Consider the following 19,431-nt stretch of genomic DNA (forward strand, 5'->3'; position numbering starts at 1 on the left):
GTGCAAGCATCATGGGCCCAATTGTTGCATTTTACACATTTTACGCATATGCTACTCTGAACAATGCCTGAACTCGACAAAAGCGTCTGCTAAATGACTAAATGTAAATGCCTTGTTTTTCATAGGTCCAGATTTCTGCTTCCCTTTCTTTTGAAACAGCTTTTTGCGTCGTTTTCTTCCTTTGCTGGCTGGTTTTCGGGGGCCATCTTATGGATATGGCCGGATGTCCACTGGAGTTGGTAGCCCACTGTCAGCGATAGCATTGCTGGGTAAGGGTGAGCTGGTGATAGCAGAAGCAACTGGGCATGCTAGGCAGGACAGGGTTGGTGCTGGGGCTGTGTTTATTTGTACAGGGGCAAGTTGTCACATGTGACGACTTGCCCCAAAGTCATTGAGACAACTTTCCCCATATTGACATGTGAGCTAATGTTGGCTAAATCTCAAGTTCTAACCTCAGATTACAGTGATCTTGACCACATGTGAACAGGAAGTTGACTATAGAAGAAGAAGTCACATAAAGTGGCTATTTGATTTTTGAGATAGAGCCTAGTGTTGGAGTTATGGACAGTGTGACAACTTACCCGTGTGACAACTTACCCCGCTCTCCCCTAATATGATTGCATACCCTGGACCCAGTCAATATCCAGTGCATACTGCAGTTTGTTGAGCGTGGATTTAGAGACTCCAGCTAAAAGGCCGTTACAGTAATCTATCCTAGAGACAACAAAGGAATTCATCAGCTTTTCAGCTACTGAGAAATTTAGCATAGGACACAATCTTGCTATGTTTCTGAGCTGAAAGAAGGATGATTTAACTGTACTCTGAACAAAAGAATCAAATGAAAGACTAGTTTCAAAAATAACTCCAAGATCCCTCACTTTAGCTTGAGTCGCCAAGACCGAGCCATCAATAGCCAAAGATAAAGAACCAGCTTTGGATATTAGATGACGGGAACCAATAAGCATAACTTCAGTTTTACCACCGTTCAGACACAATAAATTATTACTCATCCATTCCTTTATCTCAGAAACACAGCCGGAGAGAAAATCAACATCAAGGTATTCACCAGATTTAGAGTGTTAATAAATCTGCGTATCATCAGCATAAAAGTGATAATGGAGGCCAAGCGATCTCAACAAATGGCCAAGAGGTGACAGATAAATATTAAAGAGCAGAGGGTCCAAGACAGAGCCCTGGGGGAACACCACTGAGAACAGAGCTAATCTCAGACCTGAATTTCGCCCATGGAAACGAACTGAGAACGGTCAGTGAAATAGGATTTAAACCACTTCAGAGCTGTCCCCGACACACCAAAATCTTGTTCAAGGCGGGTGAGTAATAGGCTATGATCAACAGTATCAAAAGCTGTTCTTAAATCAAGAAGGATGAGAATGGAAATTGCACCGGAGTCAGAAGCCATCAACAAATCATTGGTAACTTTGACCAAAGCCATTTCAGTACTGTGGAATTTATGAAAACCTGACTGAAGGGGTTCAAAAAGGTTATTAATTGCAAGATGTTTACACAAATGAGAGGCAACAACACGCTCAAGTATTTTTGCCATAAACGGAAGATTAGAGATAGGTCGAAAATTATCAAAATCATCCAGGGCAATATTTTCTTGTTTTGGTATAGGAGTTACAGCAACAATCTTTAATGCTGCTGGAATATCCCCCATCTGCAATGAGTCATTTATAATACTGAGGACAGTAGGGCTCAAAACATCGAAGCAAGATTTAAATAAGATTGTGGGAATAGGATCAAGCAAGCGAGTGGTAGATTTCATGCTTGATACCTCCCTTTTGAGAGCCTCAGAATCAAGATGTAGGAAATTAGTGACAGAAATACCAGTTAACCCAGATGAACAGATAAGTGGGACAGTGGGAGTAGATGCAACAGAAATTTGTTTGCAAACACTATCAATCTTAGAGTTAAAGAAATGAAGAAAAGAATCACATAGCTGTTGAGAAACAGGCAAGGTGGTGACAGCATCAACTTTAAGCAGTCTATTCATAGTTTGAAACAAATGTCTGGGATTGCTGAAGTTACCTTACGTGACCTCAGAGGAGCAAAAGAGTCAAGAAGAGCATTGGTTAACTGTGAAACTTTCTCCTCCAAAGATCTAATGCAGGTCACTTAAAGTGGATACAACTTTATTGGAGTTTCTTTATCACGAATTGGAAAAAACTGCTTTTTTGCAGTTTGCATTTCAATTTCATTTTTAGACACAAAACCATTCGAAATATCTACTTCTGGCTTCTTCCTTTGGGGCTTGAATATGTGGGATTTTTTTATCGAAGTGGAAGTTGAAAAGGTTCCTCTTCAGCCTGAACTGGTGGTTGTACAGTGCTCTACCATGGTTGCCGTTGTCTGTGTCTCATTTTGTGTGTCTGTGGTTGTTTGGTGTGCCCAGAAGTAGGCAATCTATCTCTCATTCTGTGTTCTTCGGACTTTGGTTTATAGGCTGGACATGCCTCACCTCACCTTGTTGCTTCCTAATAAAATTGAGGGGATCTAAAACTCATGCATTGGAAGCTGAAATGATCTTAAACAACTCTTGCATCTGACTCTCCCATTTCATTATATGGGTCTGATGTCTTTTGAGAGAGGCCAGAAGATCCTGCATCCCATGTCGAACCTGATTCCTCAAGGACTCCAAAGAACCGATGTGGCTTTGCTGGTTCTGGATCTTGTGGGACAGCACAGTTCTCTGCATATGGATTTGTCTGAGGTTGAGATGGTTGTTCTCCCTCAAAGCTCTTGTCATGTTGGCCAGACTCGAGTCAAGCCTCTTAGTACTTTTCTGTCGACTGGAAAACTGATTCCAGGATTTGAGGGAATTCAGACTGATCTCTGATGTTTCTTTGCATAGAGCTCTCTGGAGATCCTCTCAAACTGCAGACTAAAAAACTTGAAATCAAGAGTCTATGCTTTTTGAAATGTTGTAGTTTTCAGCAATGCTCTGAAGATGAGTGAAGATCATCCATTCAAATGTATTGAACTAGGAATGGAGGAATACATATACAGATATATGTAATATGATATTTAAAGACAGTATGTTAAATGCTAAACATAACAAACCTGCTGATTCAGCCTTCTCAGTCTTTGGTTTAAGGGTTTATTTGTCTCAGTTGGTGCTCCTCCCTGTGTCCAGGTCAAGTCAAGTCAAGTCAAGTATATTTGTATAGCGCTTTTCACAATACAGATTGTATCAAAGCAGCTTCACAGTATTAAATTAAAATAATACAACAAGGTTTGTTTCTAGTTGAATTTATTGATAAAATCAAATTAGATATCCCCAGAATATCCCCAACTGAGCAAGCCAAAGGCAACAGTGGCAAGGAACCGAAAAACTCCATCAAGTGACCTACTGGTGTCCTAAAACTCCATCAGGTGACCCAATGGAGAAAAAAAAACCTTGGGAGAACCCAGGCTCAGTCGGGGGCCAGTTCTCCTCTGGCGTTTATTAACTAGAGGCCGGATTGTAATTTGAACTGTAAGATTAAAAATATTATATGAATGCCTGGCTGAAGAGATGCGACTTTAATCTAGTTTTAAACTGGGAGAGCGAGTCTGAGCAACGAACACTATCAGGAAGGCTATTCCAGAGTTTTGGAGCTAAATGTGAAAATGCTCTCCCTCCTTTGGTGGTTCTGGATATCCTAGGTATGACCAAAAGCCTTGAATTTAGTGATCTTAAAGAGTGCGATGGATTATAGGGCGATAGAAGATCCGTTAAATAGACTGGAGCTAAGCCGTTTAGGGCTTTATAAGTAAGTAGCAATACCTTGTAATTAATACGGAACTTTATAGGTAACCAATGCAGTGATGATAAAATCGGTGTTATATGATCATATTTTCTTGATCTAGTAAGCACTCTAGCGGCGGCATTCTGGACTAACTGTAGCTTGTTTATTGAGGATGCAGGACAACCAGCTAATAAAGCATTACAGTAATCTAGTCTCGAGGTCATGAATGCATGAACTAACTTTTCTGCATCAGAAACTGATAGCATATTACGTAGCTTAGCAATGTTTCTAAGGTGGAAAAAGGCGGTTTTTGTAACATATGAAATATGATTTTTGAAAGACAGGTTGCAATCGAGTATAACACCCAGGTCTTTTACTGTAGAGGATAAAGTAACAGGACATCCTACTATATTAGGTAGTAGGTCAGAGGCATCAGCAGGAAGATTATGAACAAAACACTTCTGGTCCATCTAGTCATGGTCTCTTTACCTCCTTTACAGCCGTTTAAATAACTGGATCTTAGATTTTTTTAAAACATATCCAAATCTAATAGTTTGTGTATGTGTACATCCTCCTATTCCCGGATGTTCTGAAAAAGATTTACATAACTTTCAACCATTTCTTTTTTCTGTGCACAAGTTCTGCATTTGTCTGTATAAAGTAACACAAAGTGTTCAAAGCATGGGAGAAAAAACAACACAAACATAATTATCTATAACAATACAACATATAAACATACATATGTCTGAGGTATGATTTCCAACATTTAACTTTTATGGCTGACAAATTTAAAGCACATCTGAAACCTGAAGTCTGAGCCCAAAAGCTCCCCTTCTGGGGAGGTGGTAGGCTACAGTTGCCTAGCAATGAACAAATTGCACTCATGGATCATGTTTCAGATTTTACGATGCATTCTTTGTGCAACCATTGCTTACAACAGCCTGGGAGAATAACCTATCCAAGCTGAATTCGGATCTGTGATTACTTTGGCTCTAAATTTGGAGTTGATCACAATTCAGCACCAAGATCTGGGTCATCACACATATTTACATTAAATTCATTTCAGTTCACACCTGGGGCCCGTTCTTCGTACGTTGCTTATTACATCCGAGATCAAATGACACATCCAAGATGATATCATCGTGCGAATCATGATCCGGCTAACTCGGTTCTTCGAACACACTTGCTGGATATGATTAGTATCGCTGGATTGATTTATCTGAGATAATTGCGCGTTCATGCGCTGGTTAAAAGGGGATATGTATCGATAGTAGAAACATTGATCAGCAACGCTGCTATTGGCTGCTCAGCGTGGCCAAAGAGCGCGCTCAGTTTTTCTCCTCAGCAGAGCAAGAGAACTAATAGTCGAAGTTTATTCGGAATTTTAATGTTTAATCAAAACGGCAGGGAACATCTCAAAGTCTGCAAAAGCCAGGAGAGAGGGCTGGCAAAGAGTAGCAGACAATTTAAATCCGTTAGAAGTGGCCATGTTAGATGTTTTATCACTTATTAGACTATATTATTGTATTTTAACAATTGCATAATTACTTTGTGCATTGTAATGTCAGTCACCACACTAGAACATGGGAACAAATAAAAGTGAAGTACAAAAATATTCTACATAATGGTAATTTTTAGTTATATTATAGTCTCTTTTATAAAATGCACTGTTAAATAAATGGTTGTCTGTTTATAAAAGCAACCAAGAAAAAGGCTGAAAAAAAAGATCTTAGTAGCCTACACTGTAAAATAATTTTTGCTGCATTAAATTAAGGCTGTATAGTCATTTCAACTGTTAAATCTTGAGTAATGATGAATTGCTTTGACTTGTGAAAGTGAAAACTGATAAACTTATGTTAACGTGAAAATATTTTGCCATGAGTTATTGATCACATTTTTCCAGAGTGTAGTTCATTGTAATGACATTGTGTTTTCCTCTTTTGTGCACTTTTACATAATACACCAACACTTGTATCTGTTCCCAAGAAAGTAGTGGCTGAAATATGTGCAGTAAGTGGACATTTCTAACTTTACAAAGGAAAGAAAGTATAAGACTTTGTAATGTCCATTTGTTTCCATTGCACTGGACAGTGAATAAACCCTCTCAGATAACTGTCATATGGAGGAACTAGCCTGCAAGTGCATAAATAACTTTACTTAATTTATACTTGTATGCTTTATGGCTGCAATATAAGTTGCAGGATTCCACATCTACAGAAAGGGCTACAGAAGAGTCTGCACAGACAGAGGAGACATAGGCCTACAGGTGGGCAGTGTATAGCCAACTTTTCCTTTTTATTTGTTGCATGAGGCATGTGTCTAATATCTCTTGTTGCAGGCACTTGACCACTGGCTTTTCTTTACAAAGAACAACTGAAATAAAACTCAAGGAACTAAGCATATTTGTCTTTTATTAAACATTTAATGAAAAGTGTGTTTTTTTGGCAATGTTGTGTAATATGGCACATGCATAATCCCCTTCATTGAGGCCTTGATGGCAGTCTATGGTACCAATCACGTTAGTGAAGCCTGAGTGGCATATAGTGTAATCGGCATGGTCATGATTGCATGATCTTCATAAAAAATTATGATAGCCTAAAAAAAAGAAAAAAGGCTTTAAAAAAAATGCTTTACAACATTGGGTCTTAAGTGGCTTGGAAATGCCAAAAAAAAAACACAAAAAAAACAACAACAACTGTTTTTTAAACCTAAAAGCGCCAGGTAAATTCCGAATGACACGACAGACAGCACTTTCCATCAAGTTCTCCGCATCTCCAATAGTGTAAAGGAAAGAGCCACTCGCAAATAATCTTAGGGCAATGCAAACAGTTTGTGCTGTAGCCTAGTTAAAGCCCGACTCCGACAAGTCGAAAATAAATGTGCGTTTCCAACAAATTAATAATGTAAACGACAATCTCAGGAGTCACGAGAAAAAAAAGATATATCTCAGAAAGATATATCGTATCAGCTCCGCTTATAAAGCCGCAGTCTAATCCTGATAACATGAAATAAGCCTGCTCCCGAGCAGGTTTAAGATTGCGCACCTGTTGCTATGACAGCAAGTCCATGATGAGCGTCGAAGAACCGAACAATCCAAGATCATGCCAAATCGCCAACAATCAAATCCAGCTAAGTGAGTTAGCGACGTACGAAGAACGGGCCCCAGGTCAAAATATTTCAGTACAGCTCAATTAAAATATATAAATGAACTAATACATGATTGAATAATGCCTAAAGGGAAATTTGTTCAGATTGAAACACATGTAATACTAAAAGCCTGCTAATCATGCAACAGGCAAGTCCAAAATATCTTACCTTGAAACAAATGTATAGCTTCCTGTATAGATATACACATTGGCAAGAACTGTCTATTTAAAGCGTGGTTTAAAGTTAAGATGTCCTCCCTTTGATATGCATCTATCTATGTTACACAGTTACTTAGATAGTAGAATGTCTGTTAGGAAACATCAAAATAAAGAGTTAGCAGATATTAAGCAGACATTAAGCAGTATCTACTAATACTGTAATGAGAGTTAGTTGATACGTAGTAGCAAAGTCACTTATAGTTAGTAGAATGTTCAAAAGGGACCATCAAAATAAAGTGTTACCATTTATTTAGCTGCTAGATGGCAAAAAAGCAGAAAGTATTGCTTTTAGTAGGCTGCTGTTAACTTTAGATAGGCCTACTGCAGAGAATACATTTCAATAAATGATCCTGCAAAAAATGCAAACTAGTTTTAAAATGCAAAACTAACGGGATTCTCATTTTAACTCTTTATTATTTATCCTTAAATTAAACAGATGCATACGCACAGCATGCATATATTCTCTGCATCAGTTTCTAGCCTTCACATTGTCTTTCTTACCACAAATCTGGAAATAAAACAAAAACAGAAAAGGTACTGGTAATTTTCTGCCCTGGGACAGTTGTGTTTTTAATACATCAGTTTTGAACTAATCTCATCAAGTCAGAATTTGGAATATGACTGAACGAAGCATGCTAGTTTGTTAGGCTTTAAGTAAAGGTTTTGGAATGCGTTTTGTTCAAAATATCTCACGTGATGTTTCTCCTGGACAGTTCAGTTTACAGACATTTTCATTTTACCCTAATACACAGTGCGAAATTCAAATGAAGGGGAAAACACCTGTGAAAAATCAGTAAGGAAAAATCCTTCAAATCACAGCTGTAGATTGGGCCCTATTTTTACTTGCTTTTCTTTGCAGATCTTTCTGGGGGACTTTTCTTGTTGGAATGTGATTTATGAACGTTCTTGCCCTGGTTGTCATTCCATGCTTTATAAACAGCACACATAATCTCTTTTTCTTTTTGACGTCCTACTAGAATTGTTTCTTAGTTACAACCACACCACATATTGATGCCTATTCACTCTCCCAAAAGTTACAGTACAAGCTCTTCCAAAGATTTTGTGTGGATCTTTTCCGTAGGAAGTGACCTTTAAAGGCAAAAACACCCCTTAGATGACAACTATTACTGTGTTCTCTCTGAATTGATCCAGTCTAGTTTCTTAAAATAGCTCTATGAAGCCTTGAACACATCTTGAAAATCCAGTTTGGTTGGATATTGCATGCTGACTTGTCTTGTTACTGCAAAATAATAACAATAAGCCATAGGAGCCATATACTTTTTCAAGTGGTTTATTGTTTTTATAAAACTGCAGTAACCGCAATCGACACACAAACATTCAGTAAGAAGTAATGAACAATAATCAGAATTCACTCTGTCCACTAAGTGACATAGTTTATCATTCTAATTGGAGGCTATAGGGTTAAGGTTAGTATTAGAATGTATGTTCACAGTTGTGTTTTTATACATCAGTTTTGAACTAATCTCATCTAGTCAGAATTTGGAATATGAACAATTTAAACTGAACAAAGCATGCTAGTTTGTTAGGCTTTAAGTAAAGGTTTTGGAATGGGTTTTGTTCAAAATATCTCACGTGATGTTTATAACTTCCCCATCAGTGTTTCTGATGAATCCTCATGAGCAATGGCCTGCAATGGCGGGTTTCAAAGCAGCCCCAGAGCATCACCGAGCCCCACCATGCTTAACTGGCAGAGTTTTCTTTCTAGCATATGCTTCATTCTTCTTCCTCCAGACATATCGCTGATCCATAGGGCCGAACAGTTCCAGTTTTGTTTCATCACTTCACAGAACAGAATCCCAAAACTTCTGTGGCTTATGTATGACACTTTTCTTGTGCTTTTGAGTGGTGTACATCTTGGAGTTCTGGCATGGAAACCGCATACTTTTAGTACACGCCTTGTGCAAGCTGAAACCTCAATGCCTGTTGCCACCAAGTCTTCCTGCAGGTCTTTTGCAGTCACTCAAGGGTTTTTCTGAACCTGCCTTCTCAGAAATCTGGATGCAGCTATTGATAGCTTACTTTTTCTGCCCCGTCCAGGAAATGTAACCACTGTTCCTTAAACTTTAAACTTGCGGACTATGCCTCCAATGGTGTCTCAAGGAACATTTAGTGCCTTCGCTATAATTAGCATTTTTGGACCATTCTTTTGACTTTTGACCATATTTCTAACATGCAGTCAAACATGACACTCAACAAACTAAGCCAGTTCAAGTATTTCATATGTTCTAGCTCAAGATCACCTGGTGCAACTAATGAAGATCTTGATTAGTTGCATCAGGTGTGCTTGAGACAACACTCGTTATGCAGATTTGTGCTGTTATGAGGGATTCTATTTAGGGGATTAAATCATTTTGAGACTGCATAAGCCATTTAAAGTTGCATTTTCAGTTACATTTGGGGAAACCACTTGAAAAATGTGTTGTGTTGAGCTATTTCAATTATTTTTGTTTGATTTGTTCATTGCAAACAGCTGAAAGTCTGTAAATTAAACCTGATGTGCAATGGGGGTTGATTCGCACTGGCGCTGTTGTACTGTGGCTGCCGTCGCATCATCCAAGTGGATGCTGGACACTGGTGGTGGTTGAGGAGAGCCCCTGACATGATTGTAAAGTGCTTTGGGTGTACAGTAGTACATAGGAATGCGCCATATACCTCATTCATTCAAAATACTCCCGACAAACTCAACATCTCACTATAATTATTTCTCTGTAATCATCAGCAGGAAGTTTGCAACCTTTTACGGAATGTGGAACAGATCATGTTTGGTGACGGCAGATGGAATGCTGTCGGACAAGCTAAACCGCAGGGAAAGGAGTGTCGCACAAAAGGACGCAGTTGAGAAGCCGAGCCCACTCTCATGATATCAGCAACACAGACTCTTCCACTCCCTGCCACACCTGGAAATCTCATGAAGTCAGCTCACGTACCCCTCATCCATCCATCTCAACAGTTCTTTGCCCTTAGCCCTTGTATAGGGATGTTTATCTCTTACACAGAGAGCTTACACTTTAAAACAGAAAAAGTTGAAATATCTTTGCTGGAAACCAACATTATCTAGTCTGTTAAGCCCTATTCACACTGGATTAGTATTATCTGGGGACCACGTGTCATTTAGAAATTACCCAGCCACATCTGAATTTCGTGTGGCGCATTTGCACGGGGTAAGCGAAGCCTGTGTGTTTACTCGAAATTACTGACTTATCTCCCGAATATGATCTCAATAGTCTATTGCTTGGAAATGTCTTGTTGTTATAGGTCTAGCTGTATGAAATATCATAAACAGGAGAATGTTCCTTACCACATGCTGCTAGTCATTCATCTCCATCTAATCATTCTTTTTGTTTTTGCTCTTCTGATGGTTTTCAGCTTTCTCTTTCAGCAAATTGTATGGTTTAGCCTATAGTGATATTACCCAGCACCCAAAATACTATCAAACCACTCCAACGCAGCCTCCATTCTTCGCGAAAGATGGATAAAAAAGCGCACAGGAAACAATGAAACCTTGAAAAAATTATATACGACCCCGCCAAATCACAGAGATGCCGATTCGCACGGGATTAAGATCACAGACAACCTCCGCAATTATTACAAATGACTAGAGGTAACCAGGTAATACTTATCCCGTGTGAATAGGGCTTTAGTTTCAAGAATGGGTTTTTCAAAATTTTCCGACCACTGTAACATGATGTTTTACACCTTCTGTTTGTGGCCTGAGAGAACCCAGGGCCTTTTTGTTTCGTTTTTTTTTTACACCCTGTTTAGTATAATTAACATATCAGGTTGACATTGATATGTTGATAACTTTCATAAAATGTATAATCACTCGTTATAAGCTATAAAAGTTTTACTCTTGATGTAGTATACTACAGTTCAGACTATATACTACTGGTCAGGCTACTGTAGTATACTACAAATATACTGCTGTTCATTATTAATTTGTGTTTGTTCAGAATACAACTAATGTTAATTTATAGAACATGAAATGTTAAAATGTATGCAGAAGTAAACATTAGCTATCTAGATTAATAAATGTTGTAAAAACCTTCTTGTAAAGTGTTAGCAATATAGTAACTTCTGTTACTTCAAGATTATGTTAAGATTTTCTGATTCAATTGCTAACTGTCTACTGTTATTTAAACTCTTTGTTTTTTTTTTTTGTTTTTTTTACCGGGGTCACATCAATGTTACTGTATCAACATTCACATTTCCAAAAAGTTCTTAAAAGATTACATAATAACTGTCAAATGGGTTTTGACATTTTGATAAGAAAATAAGTTAATTTTAAAAATACTATTCTTTATTATCATTTTTTACACATAAATCTTTGGGAGAACATAAGGTTTAGAGTAAAGGAGTCACTATATAAGATATCAACTTCAACTTAGTTTTGATTACCATATCTGACCAACTTCACATGATAGCAAACAATATTTAGGTTTTCTTTCATTGGAAATAACAGGTGTGAAAAGTGAAAACAAAACACCTGCTACCACAATACACTTTGCTGATTTTTGTCATTTTCAGTATAGAAGTATTATGTTTACATTCATATACTGTACCCCACCATTGATGCTATTAGCGAAACTGGTTATTCAGAGACAGAGACATTTTCAATGATTTATATGTCAAGAAATACTGCCTTCTTCCTGTTTCTGACATCAGAACATTCATAAAACATGACAGAATATGTTAATGCATACTAAGTAGGCAGGGGTGGAGCTGGTGAGTGACTATGAAAAGCTTGTAAACGCCATCGAAACTGGTTTTTAGTCTAACTATCAGCAACAGGACAGGTAAGAGAGCTCTCTGTACAGCTTTGCAGTGCCTCTAGATTTAGGTGGGGCATTTTTGATGATCTGAGAAAAGGTTTAAGAGTTTGAAGTATTGAGTACTCAACAGTTTTGCATTGCTGTTTATATTCCTTTCAGGATTTTTCTTGAATTGTTAGTTTAATTGAATTAGAACTGATGCTAAATGTTCCATGGATGTTGATTCAAATGATTTATTTTGATTTTAAAGGTGTTTTGCTTCAGATTAGAAGACAATAAAAGGTTTAAAAATAATGAGTGAAATCGTGTTATGCGTTGTGCAGTAACTACCCCATTCACAAACACATTATGGTATTATTGTAATACTTTTATCTTTCATGAAGAGATTTATAAATGAGGAATACAACAAGCAATTAGTCTTGAGGCGGCAATAACACAAGTTATTAAGTGCTAATACAGTTTCGAACTGTACAGAATAGTACAAGACAGAACAGGGATGAAATAATTAGAAAAATATAGCCTACGTTTTTTTAGAAGTAAAAATGTAAATGAATAAAATGTAAATGCAAATGAAACATTGTGTGGCCTTATTTTAGTTTGAATGTTAAGCTCTATACACTGTGAAAAATTATTGCTGTGATTATCACAACTTAAATTTCAACATTAGAATTAAAAATAATGTGTTGCTTCAACTTTAAAGGATATGTTCGTGCTTGATTTAAACTTGTTATGTTTAGTTAACTTTAGTTAAGTTGGATATTTAAGTTCTCATCAAATTTTAAGTTGTTATAACTAATTGCAGCAACATTTTTTGAATGGCCAGAGCTCTAAACCGTCATTTACTAAGAAAGACGGCATAGTGAATGCTTTGATCAAAGCTGACCTGAGCAATAAATAGTGCTTTTGACTTTGTTTGCTTTAGCTGTAAAATAACTGACATATTTAGACTGTATGAGGTTTCCAGGTCACCTCCTACTGATACACCTAATACAATTAACTTTACAATCATTTATATACACTTTGAAATATAAATTTAATGGGAATTTTTATGTTCTTATATCTACACATTGTTGATCTGATATATTTGGTTTGTGAAGTTCAGGTAAGACTGGAGCTTGTTTTCCATAAGAAACATCTGTGTTTGATTAGTCGAGTATTACTACCGCAGTTAGACATGTAGTAGAGCAACATTCCACTTCTGTCTTTGGGAGGACATCTGTATCAATCAGTGCCTGGGCTTGTAAAACTGTTGTCTTTTTGTTATCTAAGGCGTTCACCGCACTGTAGCATCATGGAAATAAATGCCACATGATTTGTAATATGTCTGCATTGTATACACTTTGGCCAAACATACGTGAAGTTGACAGGCAGCTACACATAGTTTGATGATAATTGAGCAGGAAGAAGAGAAGTGTTCAGACTATTTCATTGTGGGAAGACTGTCATATCATGTCATCCCTGACTTTCTCAGTTTTCTTCCCCCTAAACTCAAAGGCGTTCCCCTTTGAAAACGGTCAGCACCTTTTAGCTTCTTTACTGGGCATTTTCTGATGTTTGTAGCCTACTCACAACAGTAACAGACAGCAAGCAATCCTAAAATATAACATGGATTCTTACTTACAGTAGTTTTCAAATGCTTTGCTCACAATGTGACTTTTTGAACACATCCTTTAAGTTGCCAGCATAGATTGTCATTTTATCACACTTTAGCATGTAAGTAGCCTATATTGCAACCCCTAAGGGTTTTTCCTGCATAGAGAAATGCTCAGAGCCAAATTTCGTGCCGGCTCCGGCTCTCGACAAAACTCAGACACCATTTTTTCCCATCGTGACGGTTGCGGGTTCCTGGCCTGTGTTCATTCTCAAGCGTATTTGCCGATAGTGATGCACGGATCTTAATCCACGGTTCGGGCGGCCCAAGTAGGCAAAAAAAATTCCAATTAATCAAGGGTGGATGATAGATGAATCATTATAACGTGTTGAGTTTAATAAATAAACTCTCATCACGATAAAACGCAATGAACGTACGTCACTCTTTTAGAACAACGTAATTCTCTTCAGGGAAAACCAATCAAGGAAAACACAAGCCAGGGTTAGACATTAACGCGTGTTTTTTTGAAGGGACAAGTGTAAGAGAATTTTACTTGCCCAACCGGACAAATGTCCTGATTAAAACAATTTTCAATATAAAAAAATAACTAGGGAATCACCGAAACCGCGAGGATGATTCTGATTTTATTTCATTTATTGTAAGTGGCGGTTGATTAGCCTGCCCTGGTCCTACCAGACTTTCAGCCTACATTTCATTTGTACAGAGAGTCTGGTCACTCTCCATTGACAAGGGTTAACTTCCTTGAAGGCGGGTACTCTGCTGAAGTTTAAAACTATTGGATCTCCCCAGAGCCACTCTGGATCTGCCATAATAACCAATCGCTAACGCAACTCAATCTAGCGCACGACCTCAACCAGCGTTCTCAGCCACTCCCTCTGTTCACTGATTGGACGGTCAAAATTTGGCCGAGAAAACCCATGAATGCTGACGTATTTCCGGTAGAATCTCAGCCAGCCTCTTTACTTCCGCATAGCTAGCGGCAAAGCTTTCATAAAATTAATTTAGAAACCGAATCTCTAGTTGGATTTTGCATGATATGAGAGAATACTCTCCCTCAAAGTTGTCGATGTAGCTCATCTTCTTTTTCTTACTCTTAGGTGTGACAGCTAACTGCCTCACAATATTGTTAACATCATTCACGTTAACCGCTGGAAGTTCTTGTAAACAGCGAGTGTAATTTGCCATTATCTCCACCGAATGCAAAAACGGCTTCCGACGCAGCACCGGATGTAACTGGGTGGGCTGAGACAAAACGCGGAAGAGATCGTGCATAGAGCCTATATACCGCAAACCCAGACGGAGTACTGAAGGAAAATGAAAATTGAGCAGAAGTACATAGGAGGGCGGAGCCAGGCTAGCGATTGATAGCCAATAGTTGATAATAATATAGGCCTACCTAATGTAGGCCTACTGACGGTAACAAAGTTGCGCTGTTGAGGCTCACGCATTTATTTAAAACATATTATACAGTTAAGAAACATCACACCAGAGTGCTGTTTTCCTGAATACCATCACGATTGAAACCGAGACACTGATTTCATAACAGTCAAATAAACAAATAGTTAAAATTAAGTATCTTACATTGACCCAATGACTGTTTTTGTTCTATTTCAGCAGGGGAAATAGTTCCAAATAAAGATCACAGCAGAAACACAACACATCTAGCAACACTAAACCATGTTTCATTACTGAATGATTCAGCGCTTTGAATGAATTGATTGAGTCAAAGATTCAATGACCCATTCATAAACTGCCTCATTCTGAAAAAAATCAGCCGTTTGAACGAATCGTTTGAATGAATAGAATTTTATTTTTCATAAAATTAGGGGGAAAATGCCCTTTATAAAGGTAAAAAAAAAATATTCTGATAAGAGTGTTTCCAACAGTGATGTAATGAAACATTGACAATTTAAGTTTGAAGGGAGTAAAGCCTCTGTTTAGGCTATTTAGGAAATGTAATTTTGCCAAAAGAAGAACTTTTATTTTAAATAAATGTTCATTTTAAATCAGCCTACTTCAGTGTGATATGTTACCATATCATCATGCATAACACTGAGAATTAGAATAATTGCAATGTGATGATCAGATGCAGATATCTAAATCGGTGGATTATTTATTTTTAACAGCGGATTCGGGTGACTCTAAGTACACCAGATTAATGAATTTATCTTTAAATTGTACAAAATGTTATGCTCCCCCAGACCCCCCAGAGGTACCGAGCTACACCAACAAAAATACTATGGGAAACACAGTATTATGATGGTCTACGAAAAATACAAATTTAATTATCTCATTATTAAAATACATGATCAGGATTTTACCACCTCCGCCTCGTTTTGAGCCAGGAAAAACCCTGTTGAGACTTTTTTTTATTTTGTCCCAGCAGTTTAAACTCAGCCAAAGACAGAATGAGTGCTGACGGAACCGGGGACCCGCCTGCGTATGTCATACCAAGTAAGTTGCTGAGTCATCATTGGTCGTTTTGAATGACTCATTTCATGATACTAATGATGAAAGCAATCCAGTGACGCAAATGTGCAAACCTGAAATAGATATGAAGGGAAATATTAATGTTCTACCCGTATCTTTCCTCTTGACATCAACAGTCGAGGGTGCCAGGGGCTCCAACGTCAAGGTCTACCATGTGCACACCCCGTTCACCCCGCAAAGCTCCACTATTGGAGATTCTGGAATCCAAGCGAAATCATCCACACCTGGTCAGTCTGTTACCTGTTCATTATTGTTGGGAAACTGTTAGCTGTAATGGGCACACAGAAAGAACTGCCCATGTTTTGATAATGCCATCAGGATTTTACTGGATTGGACCATTATTAGTGTCCTTATATTGTGTATACATTTAAATAAATAAATGAATATGTGTAGGGTGCATGGTTTATGGAAGCCCGTTTCCATTATGGAATAAAACAAAACAAAAAATCTATATGAAACTTTATATCTCACAATTCAGACTTTCTTTCTCAGAATTGTGAGTTTACAACACACAATTCTGTCTGTTTCTTGCAATTCCAAATTGTGAGTTTATATCTTGCAATTCTGACTTTTTTCTCTCCCTGCTGAAAAAAGCTGTTCTCCTAGGCATTGCTGGTTTTCAGATAGTTTTAACCTGACCAGCTGAAGAAAACCCCTCGAAAACCAGCAAGGCATGACTAGGCTGGAAGACCAGCTAAAACCAGTTAACCAGCACAGGCTGATTTGAGCTGGGGTTTTTTTTCTTCAGCAGGGTGATGAATTATGAGTTTAAATCACACAAGAGTTTTTTCCCCTCATAATTCTTAGTTAAAGGGATAGTTCACCCAAAAATGAAAATGCTGTCATCATTTACTCACCCTCATGTTGTTCCAAACCTGTATGATTTCCTTTCTTCTGCTGAACACAAAAGAAGATATTTTAAAGGGATAGTTCACTTTGAAATTAATTTTTGATATGTTTTAGCTTACCTCAAGGGCATCCAAGATGTAGGTGTCTTTGTTTCCGCAGTAGTTTCAATTTTGATATTTTTAGGTCAAACCGTTCTTGTCTGTCAGTCATATAATGCAGGTCGATGGTCACTGGCTCAAAACACAAGCACAGAGTCCAAATTAAAACAATTCCCTATCGTCCAAATGAAACAATTCCCCATCATAAGTACACATTGATGGCCTAAGACACAAAACGAGCGGTTTGTGTGAGAAAACGAACAGTTTTTGTATCGTTGTTATCTCTTGAAAACAGCACACGTCCAAATGATCTGACGGCGCGGGCGGGTATAGATATATACATAGATGTCGCCTTGGCTACTGCAGTTCATTGGAACGAAACCGTAGCCAAGCGATATCTAGTGTATATATCTATACCCGCCCGCACCGTCAGATCATTTGGACGTGTGCTGTGTTCAAGAGATAACAACGATACAAAAACTGTTCGTTTTCTCACACAAACCGCTCGTTTTGTGTCTTAGGCCATCAATGTGTACTTATGATGGGGAATTGTTTCATTTGGACGTGGAGAATTGTTTTAATTCTCCATTCTCCACCTAATCTTGTGATAAAAAAGGATCTGTCTGAGAAAACTTTAAAACATTATACGATTCTACGAAAAAGTCAGGATTGCAAGATATAGACTCAGAATTGTGAATTATATATTTTTTCAAATTTGGAAATGTACTTCCATACATTCCTGTTATTCATGAATCAAATAAACTCATCACTCACAAGACTTTGTGACTGGTTCCTGTCTAGGAAGGAAAAGCGGTCTAATCCCAAAGCTGCACTAAATATAGATATGAAATTATTGGACCCGAACTTACTGTTGTATAATGGTAAATAAAGACAAGATAAATAAATAATAATAAAGACAATACTTACTAAACACATGCTTCTCCTGTAGTTCAGTCCCAGTCAACTGAAGCCAAAAACAAATTCGTCAGCTATGATTCATATGAGCTGGGCCGCAAGCCAGGAATGGCCACCTGCACGCACTGCCAACAGCAGGTCTTAACCGAAATCAGCTACAAAGTGGGAGTTTTCGCCTGGTTGTCCTGCATACTCTTCATCCTGTGCGGGTAAGTCTCCATTTGAATTTGCAGATGAAAACATCAAATCTTGTGTGCACCAACAAACTGTGACTGTCTTCCTCTCTTCCAGGTTGATTTTATTCTGCTGTCTGATTCCATTTTTCACCAAGTTTTTCAAAGACGTCATTCACGCATGCCCGAAATGCACTAAGATCCTGCACATTGAAAGGAAGAAATGCTGCTAACCCTGTCCCATCCCCTCCCAGAATTTAACACTGCTCATGGGTTTGTGTTGCACCTTACACTATATGAAGGACACTTTCAGACCAACACAGATGTCATCTTGCCCGTATGAACATGCTTCGCAATGTTTGTAACGAAGAACCGTTTGGTGTTCATCTGGTTTAGTCTGTATTATTACATTCACAAATGAATATGAATACTCATGGTTTTGATTGTATATCTATAAAGGACTCAGGGTTAAGGGTTCACAAGTTTGAGGTGTTCATGGAATTTGATTTGCCTAACTACATTTACTGCATCACAATGTAAATATCACCCATTTTGCCATCAACTGCACCATATCGAACGTTGGTCCTCAAGCTAGAGGCCCTCAGCAAACTTCAAAGGGGCCTCAAAATGACTTAAATTGATTTGAACCAATACAAGCATTAAAACATCTAAAGATATTTCTTATATTAATATACTTCCAACATTTTTCATTTGAAGAACCCTTCACACGGTCTAATAAAAAGTGGGTATATGAGATGGACTCATTTTTAAAAGTGATTTCTGCTGGAAAAGTCATGTAAATTAATTAAACCAAATAAATTAAAGGTATAGCGGAGGATCTTCCCTAATTTTAGAAAAGAAACTAAAGAAATTTTAGAAATTCCCTAATTTGTTTCCACTTTTTGAAAAAATGCACATGCGCAACACTCTACCTGCTCCCAAGAGGGAACGCCTATTAAATGTGTGCACGAGAGAGCATGCACGAGCTAATCATAGCTTACATTAACTTTTACTTTCAGTGATTTTAAATAGATTGCTCCAAATAGCATGCCAAACTTTACCTGTCAAGTAGAAACTTCGTGACTGAGGCATCAGTGGGAAACCCAACCTGTGTTTTGAGCACACGCCATCGTGTGAATCGTGTGCACGAGCACGTACAATGGCCTTACGTAAACATCACCAGAATGATTGACACTTAGGAGGACCAATAGTCTTGATGATCCACCCGGAAAAAGAAAATCCTCCACTATACCTTTAAATTAATTTAATTTCCATTGGAAAAGCTCTAAAATATTTGCATGCTCAAATATTAAAAAAAAAAAATATATATATATATATATTGTATAGGGTACAAATTATGTAATAATAAAAAAAAGTGTCATCCTTGTAC

General features: G+C 37.8%; 2 protein-coding genes across 2 annotated transcripts; one reads left to right on the forward strand and one right to left on the reverse strand.

Annotated features, from left to right (window-relative positions):
- Positions 1 to 207: 207 nt before the first annotated feature.
- On the reverse strand, positions 208 to 14,701 carry ptx4 (pentraxin 4, long; the record flags this gene model as incomplete). The annotated part of the gene is given in 10 exon segments (XM_084431907.1): positions 208 to 335; positions 626 to 748; positions 2,251 to 2,293; positions 2,295 to 2,351; positions 2,355 to 2,459; positions 2,462 to 2,521; positions 2,525 to 2,866; positions 2,869 to 2,925; positions 7,616 to 7,622; positions 14,565 to 14,701. Coding segments are annotated over 10 exon segments (1,059 nt in total).
- On the forward strand, positions 11,897 to 19,346 carry litafd (LITAF domain containing). The gene is made up of 5 exons (XM_084408475.1): positions 11,897 to 11,928; positions 15,900 to 15,970; positions 16,123 to 16,233; positions 17,903 to 18,077; positions 18,160 to 19,346. Exons 2-5 carry the CDS (start codon positions 15,925 to 15,927, stop codon positions 18,272 to 18,274), a joined length of 447 nt encoding a protein of 148 aa, XP_084264601.1. The 5' UTR covers positions 11,897 to 11,928; positions 15,900 to 15,924; the 3' UTR covers positions 18,275 to 19,346.
- The last annotated feature ends 85 nt before the right edge of the window (positions 19,347 to 19,431 follow it).

Source organism: Rutilus rutilus, assembly GCF_951802725.1.
Source record: "Rutilus rutilus genome assembly, chromosome: 1".
Lineage (NCBI taxonomy): Eukaryota > Metazoa > Chordata > Actinopteri > Cypriniformes > Leuciscidae > Rutilus > Rutilus rutilus.

Excerpts from the sequence above, each read along its gene's own strand:
- litafd (XM_084408475.1), top strand. The coding sequence starts at position 15,925 with ATGAGTGCTGACGGAACCGGGGACCCGCCTGCGTATGTCATACCAA. Across the intron at positions 16,234-17,902 it reads AGCGAAATCATCCACACCTG|TTCAGTCCCAGTCAACTGAA; the intron begins GTCAGTCTGTTA and ends CTTCTCCTGTAG. Across the intron at positions 18,078-18,159 it reads ATACTCTTCATCCTGTGCGG|GTTGATTTTATTCTGCTGTC; the intron begins GTAAGTCTCCAT and ends CCTCTCTTCCAG.